This window comes from Saccopteryx bilineata, chromosome 3 (genome assembly GCF_036850765.1).
Source record: "Saccopteryx bilineata isolate mSacBil1 chromosome 3, mSacBil1_pri_phased_curated, whole genome shotgun sequence".
Classification (NCBI taxonomy): Eukaryota; Metazoa; Chordata; class Mammalia; order Chiroptera; family Emballonuridae; genus Saccopteryx; species Saccopteryx bilineata.
The window spans coordinates 268611933-268629554 of NC_089492.1; the positions used below are offsets into that span (position 1 = coordinate 268611933).

General features: G+C 55.0%; 2 protein-coding genes across 5 annotated transcripts; one reads left to right on the forward strand and one right to left on the reverse strand.

The window, feature by feature from the left end:
* The first annotated feature begins 567 nt into the window (after positions 1-567).
* Positions 568-7019, forward strand: TMEM54 (transmembrane protein 54). 2 transcript variants are annotated; one of them, XM_066269746.1, is made up of 6 exons: positions 568-817; positions 2994-3187; positions 5294-5353; positions 5593-5682; positions 5812-5946; positions 6356-7019. In XM_066269746.1, the coding sequence occupies exons 1-6, from the start codon at positions 802-804 to the stop codon at positions 6428-6430; spliced, it is 570 nt and encodes a 189-aa protein (XP_066125843.1). In that variant the 5' UTR covers positions 568-801; the 3' UTR covers positions 6431-7019. The 2 variants fall into 2 exon arrangements, with proteins under 2 accessions (XP_066125843.1, XP_066125844.1); XM_066269747.1 differs by having other exon boundaries at positions 578-817; positions 5494-5682.
* HPCA (hippocalcin) lies at positions 6636-15257 on the reverse strand. 3 transcript variants are annotated; one of them, XM_066269744.1, is made up of 4 exons: positions 15214-15257; positions 12543-12941; positions 7662-7767; positions 6636-7559 (listed from the first exon to the last, which is right to left on the reverse strand). In XM_066269744.1, exons 2-4 carry the CDS (start codon positions 12918-12920, stop codon positions 7462-7464), a joined length of 582 nt encoding a protein of 193 aa, XP_066125841.1. In that variant the 5' UTR covers positions 12921-12941; positions 15214-15257; the 3' UTR covers positions 6636-7461. The 3 variants fall into 3 exon arrangements, with proteins under 3 accessions (XP_066125841.1, XP_066125842.1, XP_066125840.1); XM_066269745.1 differs by lacking the exon at positions 15214-15257 and adding an exon at positions 14197-14325; XM_066269743.1 differs by lacking the exon at positions 15214-15257 and adding an exon at positions 13192-13323.
* Between the last annotated feature and the right edge of the window lie 2365 nt (positions 15258-17622).

Below are 17622 nucleotides of genomic sequence, written 5' to 3' on the forward strand. Positions count from 1 at the left end.
CTCCTGCCAGGTCTATACTTCGTTAAAATACTCTAGAGAGTTTTCAAAGCATTTTCTTGTCTCATTTTATCTCACAGCGATCTCACGAGGCAGAAATTATTATTCCTGATTTTCTAATGAGGGAACAGAGACCTCCAAGACAGGTAAAGCTCCAGCCAGGAACAGGGGAGAAAGCAATTTGCCTGAGGTCACACAGCAAGTTAGGGACAGACCCTGGTCCCCAGCCAGTGCTTTCACTACCAATTGCTGCCTCTCCCCATCCTTGAGAACGATTTGGATTCTCAATCTTCACTCTGGGGATTTCCGTCCAGATGCCCTCCAGGTCACAATAACCACTGCTAATATGCATACGACCCCCCACTCCCCACTCACATACACACACTTCCTAGCCTGGACGATCGGCTCTGAGCTGTTTCCATCTGTAAAATGGGCATCACTGAAGTAGAGGTGTGGGCTAGGAGTGCAAGGGGCGGCCGGGTCCCAGCCGGGATCCGAGGCGGGCGCGGGGGTGGGGCCAGCCCTGTGACTCAGCCGGGCGGGTCAGGAAGGGCTGCCCAGCCGGTCTGACCGGCCCCAGATGCAAGCCAGCTGCCAGGGCCCTCCCGGGGCAGGGCCGCCCGGGGGGTGACGGGAAGGGAGGCCGGCCGGCTGCTGGCGAGCCCGGGCTCCGGGCGGGAAGTGGGCGCGGCGCGGCTGCGGGGCGCTCAGCGGCCGCAGCAGGATGGGAGCGGGACCCCCAGGCCGCCCGCAGCCTCTGGAGCCCTGCTGAGCTGGCCGCGGATACCCCGCGCGGGAGCCGAGATGTGTCTGCGCCTGGGTGAGCCGCGGGGGTTCGCTCCGGGAGGCGGGAGCCCACCCAACTCGGCCGGCGGGGCGGAGCACTGTGATGGGAGCCCGTCCCGGTCGCCTTATCTGCCGGTCATTTTCCACTTTGAGCCTCAGTTTCCTCGGCAGTAATCTGAAAGGAGGTGGGCTGCTGGTATCTTCTGCATGCCACTTTCCTTTCTTGCGGAGGTGGGACCCCCAAGGCTGGGGAAATCACTGGCGAGAGCAGCCCCCACTTCTCCCAGAAGAAAGAGCAGGGGAGGGGGTCCGGGGCCCAGGGAGTTCTGAGCCAGAGGCTGCCTGCCTTAGCTTCCTCGGCCTTGCAAAGGGTTCCCATTTCCATATCCTCCACTCTCCCAACCGGGAGGGGAAGCGAGGACCACTGGCAGACAGGACAGACCTGGGGAGTCCCCACTCTCTACTAAGAGACCTCGTGAACCTCAGTTTCCTTGTCTGTAAAATGGGGATGGTAGCTCCCCCCCCACACACACACACACTTGGGATACAGTGAAGATAAACTTAGACTATGGTGCCAACCATACAGCTAACTGCTCCAAGAATGGTGACTTAGAAACAGAGAAGCCAGAGCCTGCCCTCAGATTCTGTGTCCAGTGCTCCAGGGACAGCCCCAAGTTGGCACTATACCTCCAGTTTGACCAAAGTTTGGAATCTAGGATGTTGCTGTTGTTCATGAGCCAGCCCAGGGCGCTTGGAGTGTGAGGTGGGTGGGTATGTGGGTGGATGCGATAAGGTGGTCAGGCCCCTGGGAGGAAGCTGCCATGCCCCATCCTGTTTGGCTGGCAGTTAGTCTTCACGATGCCATTCCAGTTCCACATGCCTGCCCAGCCTATCGTCTGCCCTCGGGTTCTCCTACATCTGGTCCAGCTCCAGCCCCAGAGAATCCTGCAGGCTCCAGGTTCTCAGAACCGCCAGACCAAACCTGCCCCATTTTACAGAGGAGGAATCTGGGCCTCAGAAAGGAAAGGGGCTGGTTGGTATAAGGTCACACAGAGTATCTGACAGGATGGCCCCACCTCTCCATGATTCCTAGGAACTGCCTCTTGGCACAGGGTCCCCAAGAATATTCAATCTAGTGATTTTTTTTTTTTTTTTTTTTTAGCTATAGAATTCCCATACATGAAATATAATCCACAGATGGGGAGACTGAGGTCTAGGACTCAGTCACGTCCCACCAGGTGCAGCTAAGGAAGAAGGGGCTGTTTAGTTCTGGGGACCTGGCTTTCTAGTGTAACAGAGCTGGCTGGTTGGTGTAAAAGGGCCAGCAAGGCCAGGGGACCAGCATGCTGTGTGTGTCTGAGGGTAGAGCCAGGACACATGGGGGAGGATTCCATGCTCCTGGGGGAGTGCTGATAGGGGCTGGAGCACCTGGCCACTGGGAATTTGCTAGAGTTCCTAGTGTTCTTTTGACACCTCCCCACCCCACCTGCCGGGTCCCTAACCAGTACCCTTGCACCACCAGCTTGTTTTTCCCAGCACTCCCAGGGTATCCACCCCCACTTCCCTATCCACCCCCCCAGGGCATGCCCCTCCTTTCCCACTGGGAAACAAGGTTTTTTTCTTTCCATTTTGCAGATGGGGAAATGGAGACTCAGAGGCTTGAGCTTCTTGCCTCAAGTCAACCAGTTCAGTTCTAGGCAGTTCAGTTCAGCAGTTGTGAGCTAACTATCTACTGTGTGCCAGGCCCTTATCTGCCAGACTGAATCCTGAGCTGGACCTAATCCCTGCCTGATGGCCTAGGGGCTCCTTGAGTCCTGGACAATAACTGCCAAGCTCACTGTGGTACCTTAGGGCCTTGCACAGGGCAAGCACTCAGTGGCATATGTGTAATGAACACATGAATAAATAAACCAATGAATGGGAGCTGAGTTCACAGTAGCTCACTAGTTCACAGTAGCAAGTAGTGAGTGGGAAGATTGTGGGTCTAGAGCTAGAGACCTTATTTCAAATCCTAGTCCTGCCACTCACGACCTTGAGCACTGACAAGGGCTACCACCCTTTATTATGTACCAGCTGTATGCTTTTCCAACTGTAGAATTCCAAGGGCTCTCAGGAAGGCATTGTGAACTTTTCTGGATGAAGAAATTGAGACTCAGAGAAGATAAGTTAATGAGCCCCACCCATGGCCCTGACACAGCTGTCCCCCACAGGTGGCCTGAGTGTGGATGCCTTCCGGAAGGTGCTGATGAAGACAGGGCTGGTGCTGGTGGTACTGGGCCACGTGAGCTTCATCGCAGCTGCTTTACTGCATGGCACCGTGCTGCGCTACGTGGCTGCCCCCCACGACGCTGTGGCTCTGCAGTACTGCGTGGTCAACATCTTCTCTGTCACTTCTGCCATTGTGGTATGACCAGGCTGTCAGGGGGATGGTGAGGACTGGAGGGGGCTTGAAAGGTCTTAGATGAGTCTCCACCCAGAGCTTGGGATGGGCCCGTAGAGAGCCCGAGCACTAACCCCTGCTCTGCCACTTACCAACTGCACGAGCCACTCAGCCTCTCTTTGCCTTGGCTTCCTCATCTGTACAGTGGGGATCAGAACAGTGTCCACCTCAGAGGGTCCTGATGAGTATTGAATGAATCATCCACATGCAGTGCTTGGTACCATGTCTGGCCCATGTTTAGCGCTCACTACTGTGAACTAGTATTATCATAATACTAGGGAAGTAGGCAAGGCACCGTTCGACAGAGGAAGGAGCATCAGCTCGGCTTGGGAGAGTTCAGGAGGGTTCACAGAGGCAGAGGCCCCTGAGCTGGGTATTGATGGATGAGTAGGAATTCAAAGACCAGCTCTATTAGCATAACCCAGGTATGTGGCATGCTAGGGCCAACAGGTAGTAGAGGAAGCTGGGGTAACATTCCACATACAGAGAATGGCAGATGCAGAGGTGTGCAGGTAGGAATGGCTAACATCTGTTCTGGAGACACTGAAAAAAACAATTTATCAGGAGCTTAGCCTTAGGCCTGGTCTACAGTAAATACTGAATAAATGGTAGCCATGGTTATGGCTGGATGTCAGTACTTGTTTGATGAGTGTGTAACTGAAGGGGCTCAGAATTCTCAAGTTCATAAAGTTCTTTCCCAACTAGTAGCAGAGGTGGCCACAGCCTTTGGGCAACATCTGCACATCCGTGTCTGAGTTCCTTCCTTGCCGCCTCCTGGCTAAGAGACTTATTTCTCTCTCTAAGCCCGTTCCCTCCCTTCCATTATGAAGCTCAAAGCTTGGCAGCCTGCTGGGCCCCACACTTCGGTGAAGAAGGATCACAGGCCCCAGCAAGTAGGGGATGCCTCAGCCAGTGGGACAGGGGAGGGCTACGCAGATGTGTGTGGTGTCCCTTGGAGTTACTGTTACTGTTTGTTCCTCTCACCAACCTGGACAGAGCTCAGGGTTAGAAGGTCCACTGGGACGGGCTCCAGGCTGAACCGCTTCCGCTCTCCCCTCATTTCCTCATTCTCACTGCAGCAACACGGGGTCATTATTATCACTACTTTACAGGGGGAGATGGAGACTCAGGGACTCACTCAGCCTCCTGCTGATACAGAGAAGCCAAGTTTGATTTGAAATGATTGTGTCTGACACCAAAGCCAGTGGCTTTTCCATAAGCTCATCTTGAGCAGGACTTAGCCCAAAGAGGTTGAGGCACCTACTTGTGGCTGCACAGTGAATTAAAGATGTTGCTGAGCTCCTCTCACATCACCTGCCTCCTGTGGGTGCAACCCACGCCCGATACAGTGAGGGAGCTCAGGGAGGAGGCCAGGCTGAACGGAGGCCGAAAGATTTAAGGGCTGCTGGTGGGTTACACACCTGTCTGTTGGGGCTGAGGGTGGTTAGGGGTGCCTGCAGGAGGAAGAACCAAGACAGGTGAAGCGGGGGTGTTACCGAGAGGGCACTGTGTGGGCAGCATCGTGAGCAGGCTGAGTGTGGGTGTCCAGATCCAGGGCAATGAGGGAAGAGGCTGGCCAGGGTGGGGTAAGAAGCTGATGGGACTGAGGCCAGAGCCTGACACAGTTTACTCCTAAGATTTTGAATTCAACTCCATCAAGTGTCTTGACTTGTTTACTTTGATTTTAGTTCCTTGCCAGCTGAGTTACTTAGCTTCTAAAATCTCTTCCACTCCAGGGAGGCAAGCCATATATAAATTGGTACATGCCCCCGTGGCCCTGGGCTACACAGGTCCCTGTTTGAGATACACAGCTATAGGCAGTGGTGCATCACAGAGGTTGTAGGCAGGAAGTGGCTCTGTTTTAGAAACATCTCTTCAGGACTGGACCATGAGGAACCAGTGCCTCCTTGCAGATCAAGGTAATGAGGCTAAGGCCAACAGGGGAGAAGGACGTGGTCTGGGGGGCTCCAGCTGGCATTGGTGGAATCTGTATCCGAGAGTGGCCCTGACCCCCACCCTGTCCACTCTCCTACAGCAGGGGAGTCAGGGCTGACTTGAGCCTCCCCACAGGTCATCACCTCGGGCATTGCAGCCATCGTGTTGTCACGCTACCTCCCCAGCATCCCCCTGGTATGTGGCACCTCCTGGGATCGGGCTTAAGGGTAGGAAGGGCCTGGCCTGCTTGGATGGGGGTGAGCTAACCCCATGGGCCAGAGCTGCCCATGAGGGTTGAGCCTGACGTCCATTGACCAGTGGCCTCTCTTATTTAGCGCTGGGTAGTGTTTAGCTCAAGCGTGGCCTGTGCCCTTCTCTCTTTGACTTGTGCTCTTGGCCTCTTGGCCTCGATCGTCGTGACCTTTGCCACCCAGGGCCGGGCACTGCTGGCCGCCTGCACTTTTGGGAGCCCTAAACTACTGGCGCTGGCAACCGACTGTCCCTTCGACCCTACGCGCATTTATGTGAGTGCTTAGGCCAGGGATGGGATGGGGGTCATTCGGGGGGTGCTCATCAGAGGTGGGAAGGGTTCTCGGAGTCCCGCCCTCCCCCTCCAACCCCTGCGGCCATCTCTGCCCCCTGTGCCCCTGCAGAGCTCCAGCCTGTGCCTCTGGGCCATCTCACTTGTGTTCTGCATGGCAGAGAGTGTGTTTGCTGTGCGATGTGCCCAGCTTGCACACCAGCTGCTGGAACTGAGGCCCTGGTGGGGGAAAAGCAGCCACCACATGGTAAGATCTGCCACCCCTTCCACAGCCTTGACTCTGGGAGCCTTGTTGGGAAGCCCCCATTCACCTACATGGTGCCCCCACTTGAGAAATGGAGCAATTGGTTTCTCCCAAGGACCATAGGGAGAGGCTTGGAGGCTCGGAGAGGTCAGGCCTCCCAGCTAAGTCACACAGCTGACACCTGGTTCACCTAAGGCCCAGGATTTGAGGGAGGAGGGAGGGTATCTGGGCTCAAACTGGGGGCACTCCAAGGGTGTGGCCTGGCTCTTTTCTGGTGGGTAGGATGCAGTGATGCTGCATTGCCTCAGAGATCTTCCCAGCCTTTCTCCCCTCCTCCCATTTCCCTGGGTGTCCTGGAGGAGGAAACCCAGACCCAGACCCCACATCCTGGCAGCCTCTTGTGTCCCCACAGATGCAGGAGAGCCCAGAGCCGATGGAGGGCCATGACCTGATGAGCTGCCCAAGCTCTGGGCGGCTGACCCTCTGACAGCTGTTGCCTCACCGAGACCCATGAGTCTGCACTGTGACCAGGCCAGGATTCCTGCAGCCTGCCCAAGAGGGCTCTGTGGCCATTCAGGGACCTGGGGTGGGGATTTTAACCCCCTCCCCTGGCCACCCAGCCCACTGCACTGAAACAGAGACTTTATTCTGAAGTTATTATAAAGAACAGAGATGCTCCACAAGGATGCATGCAGCGGGGGAGGGGCTCAGCCAGGGGGCCTTGTGCTTCTTTCCCGCAGGATGCAGTGTGTGTGTGTGTGTGGGGGGGGGGGGCTCTAGGTGATCTGCCCATCTCTCTGTGGGCCTGTGTGTCTGTGTCTGAGGGAGGCAAAATACACGGAGGGGTCTGTGGATCTGTGTTCATCCAAGTGCTGAAATGCAGGTGGGGGTTCATGGGACTCACAACTGGATGCTGGAATTGGGAGGTTTTCCTTTTGCAGCATGGCCTCCAGGCCAACAAAAGCCGGAGCAGGAAGGGTGGAGGCCCTCCTGCAGGGAAGGATGGCTCAAGGAAGTTTTTTCCTTCCCCTCCCCCCATCCTTCTCTCCCCTCCAAATAAAAAGACAGTGTCCTCACCTGCGCTTGCTTCTCCCGCCACCCCGGCCTCTCCATGCAGGCTGAGGTCTATCAGGGTGGGGGGCAGGGTGGGGGAGCTTGCCCGGTGAGTGGGGGAGGGATGTCTGGCCTCGTGGCTGTGCGTGCTGGCGGGAGGGAGGATGGTTGAGATTCTGATAGCCAGGTATGGGAAGACTTTCTCAGAGGGGAGGATCCACCCAGAGCCTGTGTTTCCCTATCATTGCCAAAGGAGATCTTTCCTCTTGGGTTGGGGGGTGCTAACTGCTTGCTTGGGCTGTGGGGGGGCTGCAGGGTCCCCTTTTCCATAGGCTTCCCCCAGAGTGCAGACGCTGCACGGGAGGACCAGTCTGACCCCAGCCTGGATAGACACAAGGGAGAGGAAGCTGAGAGCGGGAGGGGGCGAGTGAAGGCAGGGAGGAGGGGGAACCTGGCTCCTCTCGCTCAGAACTGAGAGGCGCTGCTGGGGTCGCACTGCAGCAGGCGCACAATGGACGGGTCGCTTTTGGCCCCGCGGATGAACTCCTCCAGAGACAGCTTGCCTGCAGGGCGAGGGAAACAGTGAAGGGGAAGAAGGCGGTAGGAACTGAGGGGCGGGAGAGAAAGGGGAGTGGCACCCGCCCTGCCCCGCCCCTGCCCCTCACCGTCGTTGTTCGTGTCCATTTGGCGGAAGATTTTCTCCGTCCTCTTTTCTGGGGTCGACTCATCCTCCGGCATCTTCATCACCGACGAAACCATCTTGTAAATGGCCTGGAGGTAGGGAAGGGAAGGCAGGGAGTGAGAGGAGGCTGCCTGAGCCTGCACCCCCCCACCCTTCAAAAACTGCCCCAGGTACGCTGACGATTGTCGCTCCCGCCGGGTTGAGGTGGGAGAGGGTCACGGAGGCGTAGGGAACCGGGGGATTCAGGAAAGAGGGTCTGGGAAGGCTTCCCAGAAGAGGGGGCGCTATTGGAGTGGACCCTAACCAGCGCTAGGCGGGAAAGGAATTGTTGACAGAGGGGTCTGCATATACAAAGACCCAGCAGCAGGAAGCTTTGAGGGGGCGCCTAAAATTTTAGGGTGGTCGAGTGCAGGGGCTGAGTAGAGATGTGGGAGGACCTCGGGGCCGAAGGTTTCCAGGTAAGTACGGGGTTAGGGCTGCTTGTCAGAAACTCCCGGCTGCCCGCGCTCGGTGACCGACAGGGGGCGTTGTGCTGCCGTCTCGCTGTGGCCGGCAGGAGCCCTGGGCGGCACTGAAAGCTGGAAGGTCCGAGGCAGCTGGGCCCAGAGGGGGCGGAGAATATTATGCAAATAAACGCAAATGAGCATCTGCCGGGTCGGGGACAACCTGGGTTCTGCTGAGCCCTGGGCTGCCGCCACCATGTGCAGGAGCTCCGGAGGCGACGCGAAGGAAGGTTTTTGCACTAAACATACACCAAGTATCCAGGACTTGGCCTGTGGAATAGGCTGGTTCCTGGAGCTCAAGAACGAGGCCGATGGGCTCAATTTTCTAGCTTTTTGCTACTGAAACCACCTCCAAGAAGCCTGCCTCCCTTCTGCCATATCATAAATTTATCCGGCTTTAGCCTCCCACTGGTCTCTTCCAGCCTCATTTCCTTGGGTCTGTCCCCCGCGCTGCCTCTGAAAGCTCTTTCCAAACACATCTCTACCACCACGTCCCCAGCCCAGCGGACCGCCCCCTCTTTCCAGTCATACACAGGCCTCCCTCCAGGCCTGCCGTGCACTCAGCTCCTGGATGCTGCCCCACGCTTCTTCTGCTGCCTCCCACTCCTCCTTGTGGCTCAGTTTGCATGGTGCTTTCTTAGGGAGCCCTTCTCTGATCCAAGCTGGGTCAGGGCCCATATGCTGGCACACACCTCTTTGAAAGTAATTACGCCTTTGTTGGATTGTTCCTAGTGCCCAGCATACTAATAAGGACCATGAGCATCTAGCTAGTTTTTAGCACAGCGCCTGGCATCTAGAAGGAACTTCCCTTTTGAAAGCTGTTGGCACCTCCCACTGGCCGGAGTACCAAGTCCAAGCCATTTGGCCTTTGGCATTCAAAGTATTTCACACTCTGCTCCCTCTGACCTCTCCACCATCAGGCCTCCCCTGAGAGGTGGTTCTGCCACACTAAAACATCTGCACTTTTCAGGTCTGCTGGTGTTTACTGCCTCTGCCGGAGCTATAATACTAGCTACCATTTATCAGGCACCAACTAGGTGTCCTGTCAGGTACTTTACATGCATTCTTTCTTTCTTTTTTTACAGAGACAGAGAGAGGGACAGATAGGGACAGACAGACAGGAAGGGAGAGAGATGAGAAGTATCAGTTCTTTGTTATGGCTCCTTAGTTGTTCAGTGATTGCTTTGTCATTTGTGCCTTGATGGGGGGGGGGAGGGCTACAGCAGAGTGAGTGACCCCTTGCTCAAGCCAGTGACTTTCGGCTCAAGCCAGCGATCTCGGGGTTTTGAACCTGGGTCCTCTGTGTCCCAGTCTGATGCTCTATCCACTGCATCACTGCCTGGTCAGGCTACATGCATTATTTCTAAACCTCACAACAGCCCTGAAAAGTATATATCGTAATTCCCATTTTCCAGATAAGAAATAAAGGCTCTGCCTGGCCTGAAGGCAGTGGACAGAGCGTTGACTTGGAATGCTAAAGTCACTGGTTCAAAACCTTGGGCTTGCCGAGTCAAGGCATATACAACAAGCAATGAACTAAAGTGAAGCAACTGTGAGTTGATATTTCTCGCCCCCCATCCCTCTCTCTCCTCTCCCTATAAAATCAATAAATAAAATCTTTAGAAAAAGAAAAGAAGCCTGACCTGTGGTGGCACAGTGGGATAAAGCATCGACCTGGAATGCTGAGGTCGCCTGTTCAAAACCCTGGGCTTGCCTGGTCAAGGCACATATGGGAGTTGATGCTTCCAGCTCCTCCCCCCCCCCTCTCTCTCTCTGTCTCTCCCTCTCCTCTCTAAAATGAATAAATAAATTTAAAAAAAAAAAGAAAGAAAAAGAAAAGAAAAAGAAATAGAGGCTCAGAAAGGGAATTGATAGCAGAGACCAGATTAGAACCTCCTACCCTTAGCTGCTTGTGGAGCACTGGTGGCCAGCGGGGGCTTTGAAGTAAGGTGGACCTGGCGTGGCATCCTGGTTCCACTAATTATTTGCTATGTAGCCTTTGACAAGTACTTAACCTCTGTAAGCCTCAGTTTCCTCATCTGTTAAATGGGGGTAATCATCTCCCTCATGAGGATTGTCTAGACTAGAGGATTAAAGGAAATCATTTGTGTGGAACAGTGACTGCCTAGAGTAAGTGGTCAGTAAACAGCAGCTTGTATAATAATTATTACTCATCCACCACATCCTCAGCTCTGTCCTGGTCTTCAGTCCCCAAATCCCAGGTGTCATGTTTATACCCCTGTCACCAAGCTGGTCAGGGTGGCCTGCTCACCAGAGTGAGAGCTCCAAGCAGCCAAGATTTAATTTCTTCCCTTCTAGTGTGCTCATCTCCTAACCACAGGGCAGGGTCCTGAGAAGGACTGAGCGAGTGACTTAGGGAACGTTCCCCTTGTGACAACTCTACTCCTGGGCCTCCTAATTAATTGTCTGGAATTGCTGCTCACTCACTGTTTCACTGGAGCCGACTTGTAATTAATTAATCAGTCACTGGAGTTTGCAGAGCTCCGTCTGCACTGGCGGTCAGGCTGACTGATGGGCTGTGGTCAGACAGCAGAGGCCAGCCAGGAGGTCCCAAGGATGCCCAAGGCATGGGACTGGCTGGTGCCTCCAGCAGGGCTGAGACTTACCAGTATATACCAGTGCACCCACAGTAAGTAACAACCCACAGTAAGAACACCCCTCCACACTGGTTGGTGTCCACCACCCTGGCTACCTCAACCCTTCCACCAGGACGCTCAGAACTCTCCCTACTCATCAAGTAGAGATTTAATCCCTGGCCCACAGGAGTCACTGGCAACATAAAGGCTTTCCCCTCGTGATAGGCATGGCATGGAGGGTGGCGGGATAGCACATCCCAAGGCGGTCCATTCTCCTCTAGCTGGAGAGAGCAGACCCAGACCCTTAGTGGCAGAGAAGCTGAAGTGGCCAGTAGGGGCTGCGTGAGTTGGAAGTGGGGAGCAGTAGCAGAGCTGAGGCACGGAAAGAGGATTCAGAGAGGCGGGAGGAAGGGAGCAAGAGCTTGTAGGGTCGCTCAAGGCATTTTCAACATTCGAAGGATGTTGAAAAGGCAATTCTGCTAGGGCAGAGAGGTGGAGAGGAGAAAATAATAACATTTACCAAGAACCAGTTCTACACTGGGCCTTCTGCCAGAGTCCCCATCTCACATTATACTTATAGTAGCCTTAAGGGTTAACATCCTCACTTACAGGTGAAGAAACAGAAGCCCAGGAAAATGGCAGACAAGGACCTGGACAGGTCACAATAGAACCAGAGCCTTGATGGTCTTTAATGCTGGACTGAAGGAAAAAATGCTCTAGAAGCTTTTTGACATAAAGATAACATGTCACACTTAAATTTGTATTGAAATGGCATTTGTATAGGTCCTTAAATCTCCCTGTAAGATCAGAATCATCATCCTTATTTTTCAGGTGAGCAATCTAAGAGTTGAGGACAACTCCAGAATTGAACGCCAGACCCCTTTCAAGAGGCAGCTCTGAGTGGAGGCCAGCTTGAGCTTGACTCCACTTACAGGCTGTGGGACCTTGGACAAGTCACTTCACCTCTCTGGGCCTCATGAGGTTGTTGTAAAGATGCACTGAGCTCATGGCTATAAGCATCTCCTTCAGCATGAGGTTATTAGTGGGCCCTCAACTAATTAGTTGGAATGTGGTTGAGTATCCAGATGGAATATGGACCATAAATCCAGGTGGCCCACTCACCGGCTGTGTGGCCTTGAGCAAATGTCTTTGCCTCTCTGAGCATCTGTTTTCTCTTGAGTAAACGAGGATCGATAAAACATAACTGGCCTGTACTCTGCAGAAATGTAAAATCTTGAAAGACAAAGAAAGGCTGAGGAACTCTTAACGGACTAAAGGGGACTAAAGAGATAAAATGCAATTTGTGATCCTAGATTGTGCAACAAAAGAACATTATGAAGACAGTTGGCAAACTGGAATGTGGTCTGTAAGTTAAATAATAGCATTTTTTCTATGTTAAATGTCCTGACTTTGATAATCATATTATAGGTTATGTAAGAGAATATCCCTGTTCTTAGGAAATATATCCTGATGTATTCAGGGGTAGAATCCTGTTCAGAACAACAAAACCACATGCACGTGCACACACACATAATGATAAAAGTGGTCAAATGTTAACTCGGGAATCTGGGTAAAAGGTACACAGGCGTTTACTCAACTTTTCTTTAAATTAAAAAGTATTTCCTAACAAAGGGTTTTATAAATGGATTGTAAGAATAGCACCTGCCACTACCTACCCACAAGGGCTGTCAAGAGGATAAAAAGATTTGATGGGTGAAGCTGCTGGGCCCCATGCCTGGCATTCCGAGGGGCCCAGGGGCCCACCTGCACAATCTCGAGCATCTCCTCACGGCTGATATAGCCGTTGCCGTCCAGGTCATACATGCTGAAGGCCCACATGAGCTTCTGCTCCAGGCGGCCACGTGAGGTCACGCTCAGCGCGATGATGAACTCCCGGAAGTCGATGGTGCCATCGCTATTGGTGTCAAAGGTGCGGAAGACATGCTCAGCGAACTTGGAGGCGTCACCGTAGGGGAAGAAGTTGGCGTAGATCTTCTTGAACTCGTCCACATTGAGGATGCCCGTGGGGCAGTCCTTGAGGAAGCCCTTGTACCACTCCTGCAGCTCCAGCTCCGAGAACTCCGTGTTCTCCCGCAGGTCCTGCAGCATCTCGGGCCGCAGCTTGCTGTTCTGCTTGCCCATGGCCACTGAGCCGAGTCCCACCTGGGTCCCCGAGAGGGTCAAGGAATGGAGAGGAGAGGTCAGACCCTTCTGGCCCCTCCACTCCAGGAGGGTCCCCAGACACCAGCCACCCCAGCCTCTCTTTTGACCCAGTGAGAGAAAGGAGCTGGACCAAGGTCACCCAGTCCGCACCCAGGCATCCTGCCTCTGTGACGGGCTCCACACCATTTCCCCAGACCTTACACTTCCCCGGGGAACAGACATAGAGAGGAAGGGAAGGGAGGGGGCTTACATTTACCAAGGCCCTCAGGGCCAGCGCTGAGCCTTCACAGGTACACACCATTTCACCCTCAATAACTGAAGCCTGGGGATGGTTCCCATTTTACAGATGAGCAGACAGAATCAAGCAAGTGAGGTGACCTGGTTTAAGTTACACAGCCATGGAGTGACAGGGCTGACTCCCAGAGTTGCCCAGGGAGGTGCAGAAAGGCCTCTGGTCCTCCTCCCTCCTACCCACCGCCCCCTCATTGTTTCACATATGCCTGATTACCATGAAATACACCTGCAGCCCACTCACTGCCTTGTTCTTCCACACGCTTGTGCCTGACAAGGGGTGGCATAAGGTAGGTGTTAGCCTGAGCTCCAGAGCCAGACCACCTGGTTTTAAATCCCAGCTCTGCCTCTTACCAGCTATGTAACCTTGGACGATTTCCATAAACTCTCTCTGCCTCATTTGTATAGTGAGGGTAATACCTACCTCATTATTGTTGTGGAATTAAATTAATGCACGTGAAGCATTTAGAACAATGCCTGCACATGTAAGTGCTACATAAGTGTTAAATAAATAAGTGATTTACATGTACTAAATGCTACAAGACACATGCACAACAATACACGAATGAGTACATTCTGACACATGGTACACAGCTCACCAAATCCACACGGGGGGGGGGGTCCCACGCCACTCACATATCAGCCCACTCCCACCATGGGTCACCATGCCTCCACACAACAGCATTCCCTCTGCTCTACAACTCACACATACTGACACAGGGCACCACGCAAGCACAAATCCTGTACCCTGTGCATCCAGACACTAGCCCACGACCCCACATGTCTCACAAGCCACCTCCCCTGCTGACACCTTTCACATGGCCAGTTGCACAGGGGGCCCTCAGGCACCTTTGTTGTCTTTCTCTTCCCAAGGGTGCTGCCAGGTCCCAGGAGAGGGAGCTGCAGCCCTTTCAGACCTTTTCCAGGGAGACCTGTAGCCAGCCAACCGTTCCCCAACACTTACCTTTCCTCTGGTCCAGAAAGGTCCCCTCAGTGCAGGAACTTAGAGTGGAGGGCTATGGGGATGGCAATGAAGAGGAGACAGCAGGCGGTCTGGGCAAGGATGTGGGAGTGGGTGCAGGGTGACTCCAGCGTGGGGTTGTGAGACAGGGTGAGGGGGGTTCCTTGTGTGTGCACTTACACGAAGCTCTGCACATGTGGGTGAGCATGTGTGAGTGCCTGTGCTCATGTGTGCATGTGTGTCCCCGGTTTCTGCATTGCATTTGTCTCCCCATGTGTTTCAATCCGTATCTGTGGAAGTGCATATCTGTGCATGTGACTAGGTATGAGGGGATGTGCCTGTGTGGCCATTTGGGGGAACTGTGTGTGTCCTCAGCAGTGTCTCATAAGCATGTTTCGGTAAGTTGGTCACCCTCCTTTCTAAATCAGCCTCTTCTGCCCCAAGCTGAGGACCCACAGAACAAGTGTGTGGGAGGGGACTGAGGCTGGGTGGGGAAGTGTGTCCCTTAATCCCTTCCTCAAGGTCCAAGGAACTGGGTCAGGGGTGCCCCTTCTCTGCCACCCTCAGAGTTGCCCTTTCCAGTTGGAAGACTTGGAAACGAAGGTGGTAGAAGATTTGGTTGTCTCACAAAGACCCCCGGTCCCCAAAATGGGAAGGACCCACAGCTCGACCTGAGAAACCTGCTTCGGGGACCCTCCCTGAACCTCTCCCCAGCTCTCGCCCCGAGCCCCTGCTTCCATCCTTTCAGCATTGGAAGAACGCCCGGCGAGTGGCCCCTCCTGGAGGGGGCGCTCTGAAGCGGCCGAAGCAAGACTCCTTCGGCTCGGCCACTCGATAGTCAGGACCTTGGAGAGCTCCGCGCATTTACCCCCGTGGAGACCCCACTCCCTGCGCACAGGGAGGGAGGATTCCGGGAAGGCGCTGGAGCGGCGGGGTTGGGGAGCCCCGGACGTGGCCCCCTCTCTCTGGCATGCCCCCTCCCTGCATCCCCCAGCCCCGGCCAGAGCAGCCCCCACTCACCCAGCAACGCGGAGACACCGACTGCGCAGGGAAGGCGGCACTGCTGCGGCGCGGCGGCAGAGGCGGCCGGAGGGGCGGGCGGGGGGCCGAGGGGAGGGACTACAAGGGAAACGCCCCTCAGCGTTCGCCCGGAGTCCCTCCCCTGGGGGGGGGGGAGTCCCGGTTCTTCCTTTTCCCCTCCAGCCCTGGGAGTGGGAGGAACGATGGACTAGGCTCCGCCCCCGCCCCTGCCGGAATAAAGGAAGGGGATTCTCTCACTTCCCCGCCCCCATCACGAGGGAGTACCCCCCGGGGGAGGAGAATCGAGGTCCCCATCTCTTCAGCATCTCGACTCAGGTAGCCTGAAGGGGGTGGCAGGAGATCAGTGCCCAGACACCTCTTTCCCAAGCCAAGGCAACCTCAGTCGCTTCACCGCCTTCTTCCCCCATCCCTACCCGGCCTCGAAATCGCACGTCGAACCCGGATCCTGGTGGTGCGCTAGATGCCCTCGCTGCCCTCGCACCTTAATTCCGGAACTGAGCTAGGGGTTCTTCGGAGAGGGGGCGGCGCCCACTCCTCCAGTCCTCTAGGTCTTCTGAGGCCAGGCACGCCCTCTACCCCACCTCCGCCTTAGAGAGCAGAGTGCACTCCCATATCCTGCCTGACACTCCCCATCTCATTTGCGGGACCCCTCTCAGAATGAATCCCACCTCCCAACATGGATCTAAAGTGTTCTTCCCACTCCCTCGGCCATCAAGAAAACCCCCTGCCTTCCTCCCAGCCTCTGCCTGTGAGGGCTGAGGAGTATCAATCCCCAGCCTGGGAGTTCTGAGGTGTACTGCCTACAGACTGTACAGCCCTTCTCCAGCGTCACCCACCCCATCACAACTCCTGCTCGGATGGGAGCTGCCTTCCCCTTTACCCAGCCTCAGCAACAATATCCTGAGCTTAAATTTTGTCCTTTCTCTATCTCTAAGAGATGGTCCTTATTGCCCCCATTTCACAGATGAGGAAACCGAGGTTCAGAGGGGTTAAAGGATTTTTCCTTTGTCTGACATCTAGTGAGTGGAAGGCTTGGACTTGAACCCATGTGCCCTCAACCATTCATCGCACACATATGTATCAAGCGCTAGCTCTGTGCCCAGCACCGTTCTAGGCAGTGGGGTTATAGGAGCAGACAGGAAATAATAGACACAATATACAAGTCAAATCTATAGTGTATTAGATCACTGTTTGGGGGAAAGCTGAGATCGGTGTGCAGAGGCTAGGATGGTGGTTTTATTCCAGATGAGATGGAAAGCTCTTGGGGCTTTGAGTAGAGCGAGAGGGTCTGTTCCAGGTCATGCTCACTCGGGCTTTCTGTCAACACACTTTGAGGTTTACAGGCCAGGACGGGAGCAGGAGGAGGCCAACTCAGGGAGAGAGATGAGCAGGTGGCATAGGTGGGTCGGTGTCCTGAGGTAGTCTGGGGGTCCCGAGGTAGTTTGAAGGTAGGCCAACTGCATTTGTCTTCTGACTGGACAGCTCCTCCCAGTTCTGGGGCAGCAGCTGGGCCCTCTGGCTCGCCTTGGCTCAGACCGTAGCTCCACCTCCAAGTTCCCCTACCAAGCTGCTCAGATGGTCAGTGTCGCCTTAAGTCCCTCCTGCTTGCAGGCAAGCAGGGAGGGGAGGTCTTAGTGGAGCTAGGGAACCGGACTGTGAAGACTGGGAGGGCAGCTGGGCGCCCCAGAACACCAGCTCCTCTGTGTGCCTTGGCGCTGGTGTTGGGACCCCCGGTGGAAGCGAGAGAGACGCCAGACATGCGTAGGTGGTTCCCAGCTGCCTCCTGCTGAGGGCCTGGGGGCGGGGAGAGACTCGCTGCGCGGCCCCCACCTCAGGCCCTTTGAGTGACAAGCTCTCTCCCCTCTCCCAGGAGGGCTTGTGGTGCGTGGTACAGGGAGAGAGGGAATCACTGCCTCAGACCCTCCTCCCCTCCTCCCCTCCTTCCTCTTCCCTCTCCCGCCTGCCTGAAGCTAGAATCTTCCCTCTGCTCTAGGTCCTCTTCCCTGCCCTTGTTGATCTCAGTTTACCCTCTCGTGGGCTGCTCCGCCACTCTCTGCTTCCTCCCCCCTTCCCACCGCAATATCACCTCTTCCACGCTGACTCCCGGCTCAGCCACTCGGGAGCCTACTTCTCCTAGCCTGCTGCTTGCCTTCTCCGTGAGGGTGATTCTGATGCCCAGTTCTCGCCCCCCCGCCCCCCCCCCCCGTTCCTCCCCTCATCTGTATCTTGTCTCCCCAGATGGGGCTTCTGAATGCAGGCCCCTCCGCAGCCCCCACCTCCCTTTGACTTTCCTTGCAAGTCAAGTGAGTAGGGTAGGTAGATCCAGGGGTAGAGTTTGGGTCCTGGTGGGTTCTGCTGCTTACTTCCCATCAGCCACTTCTCCCCTCC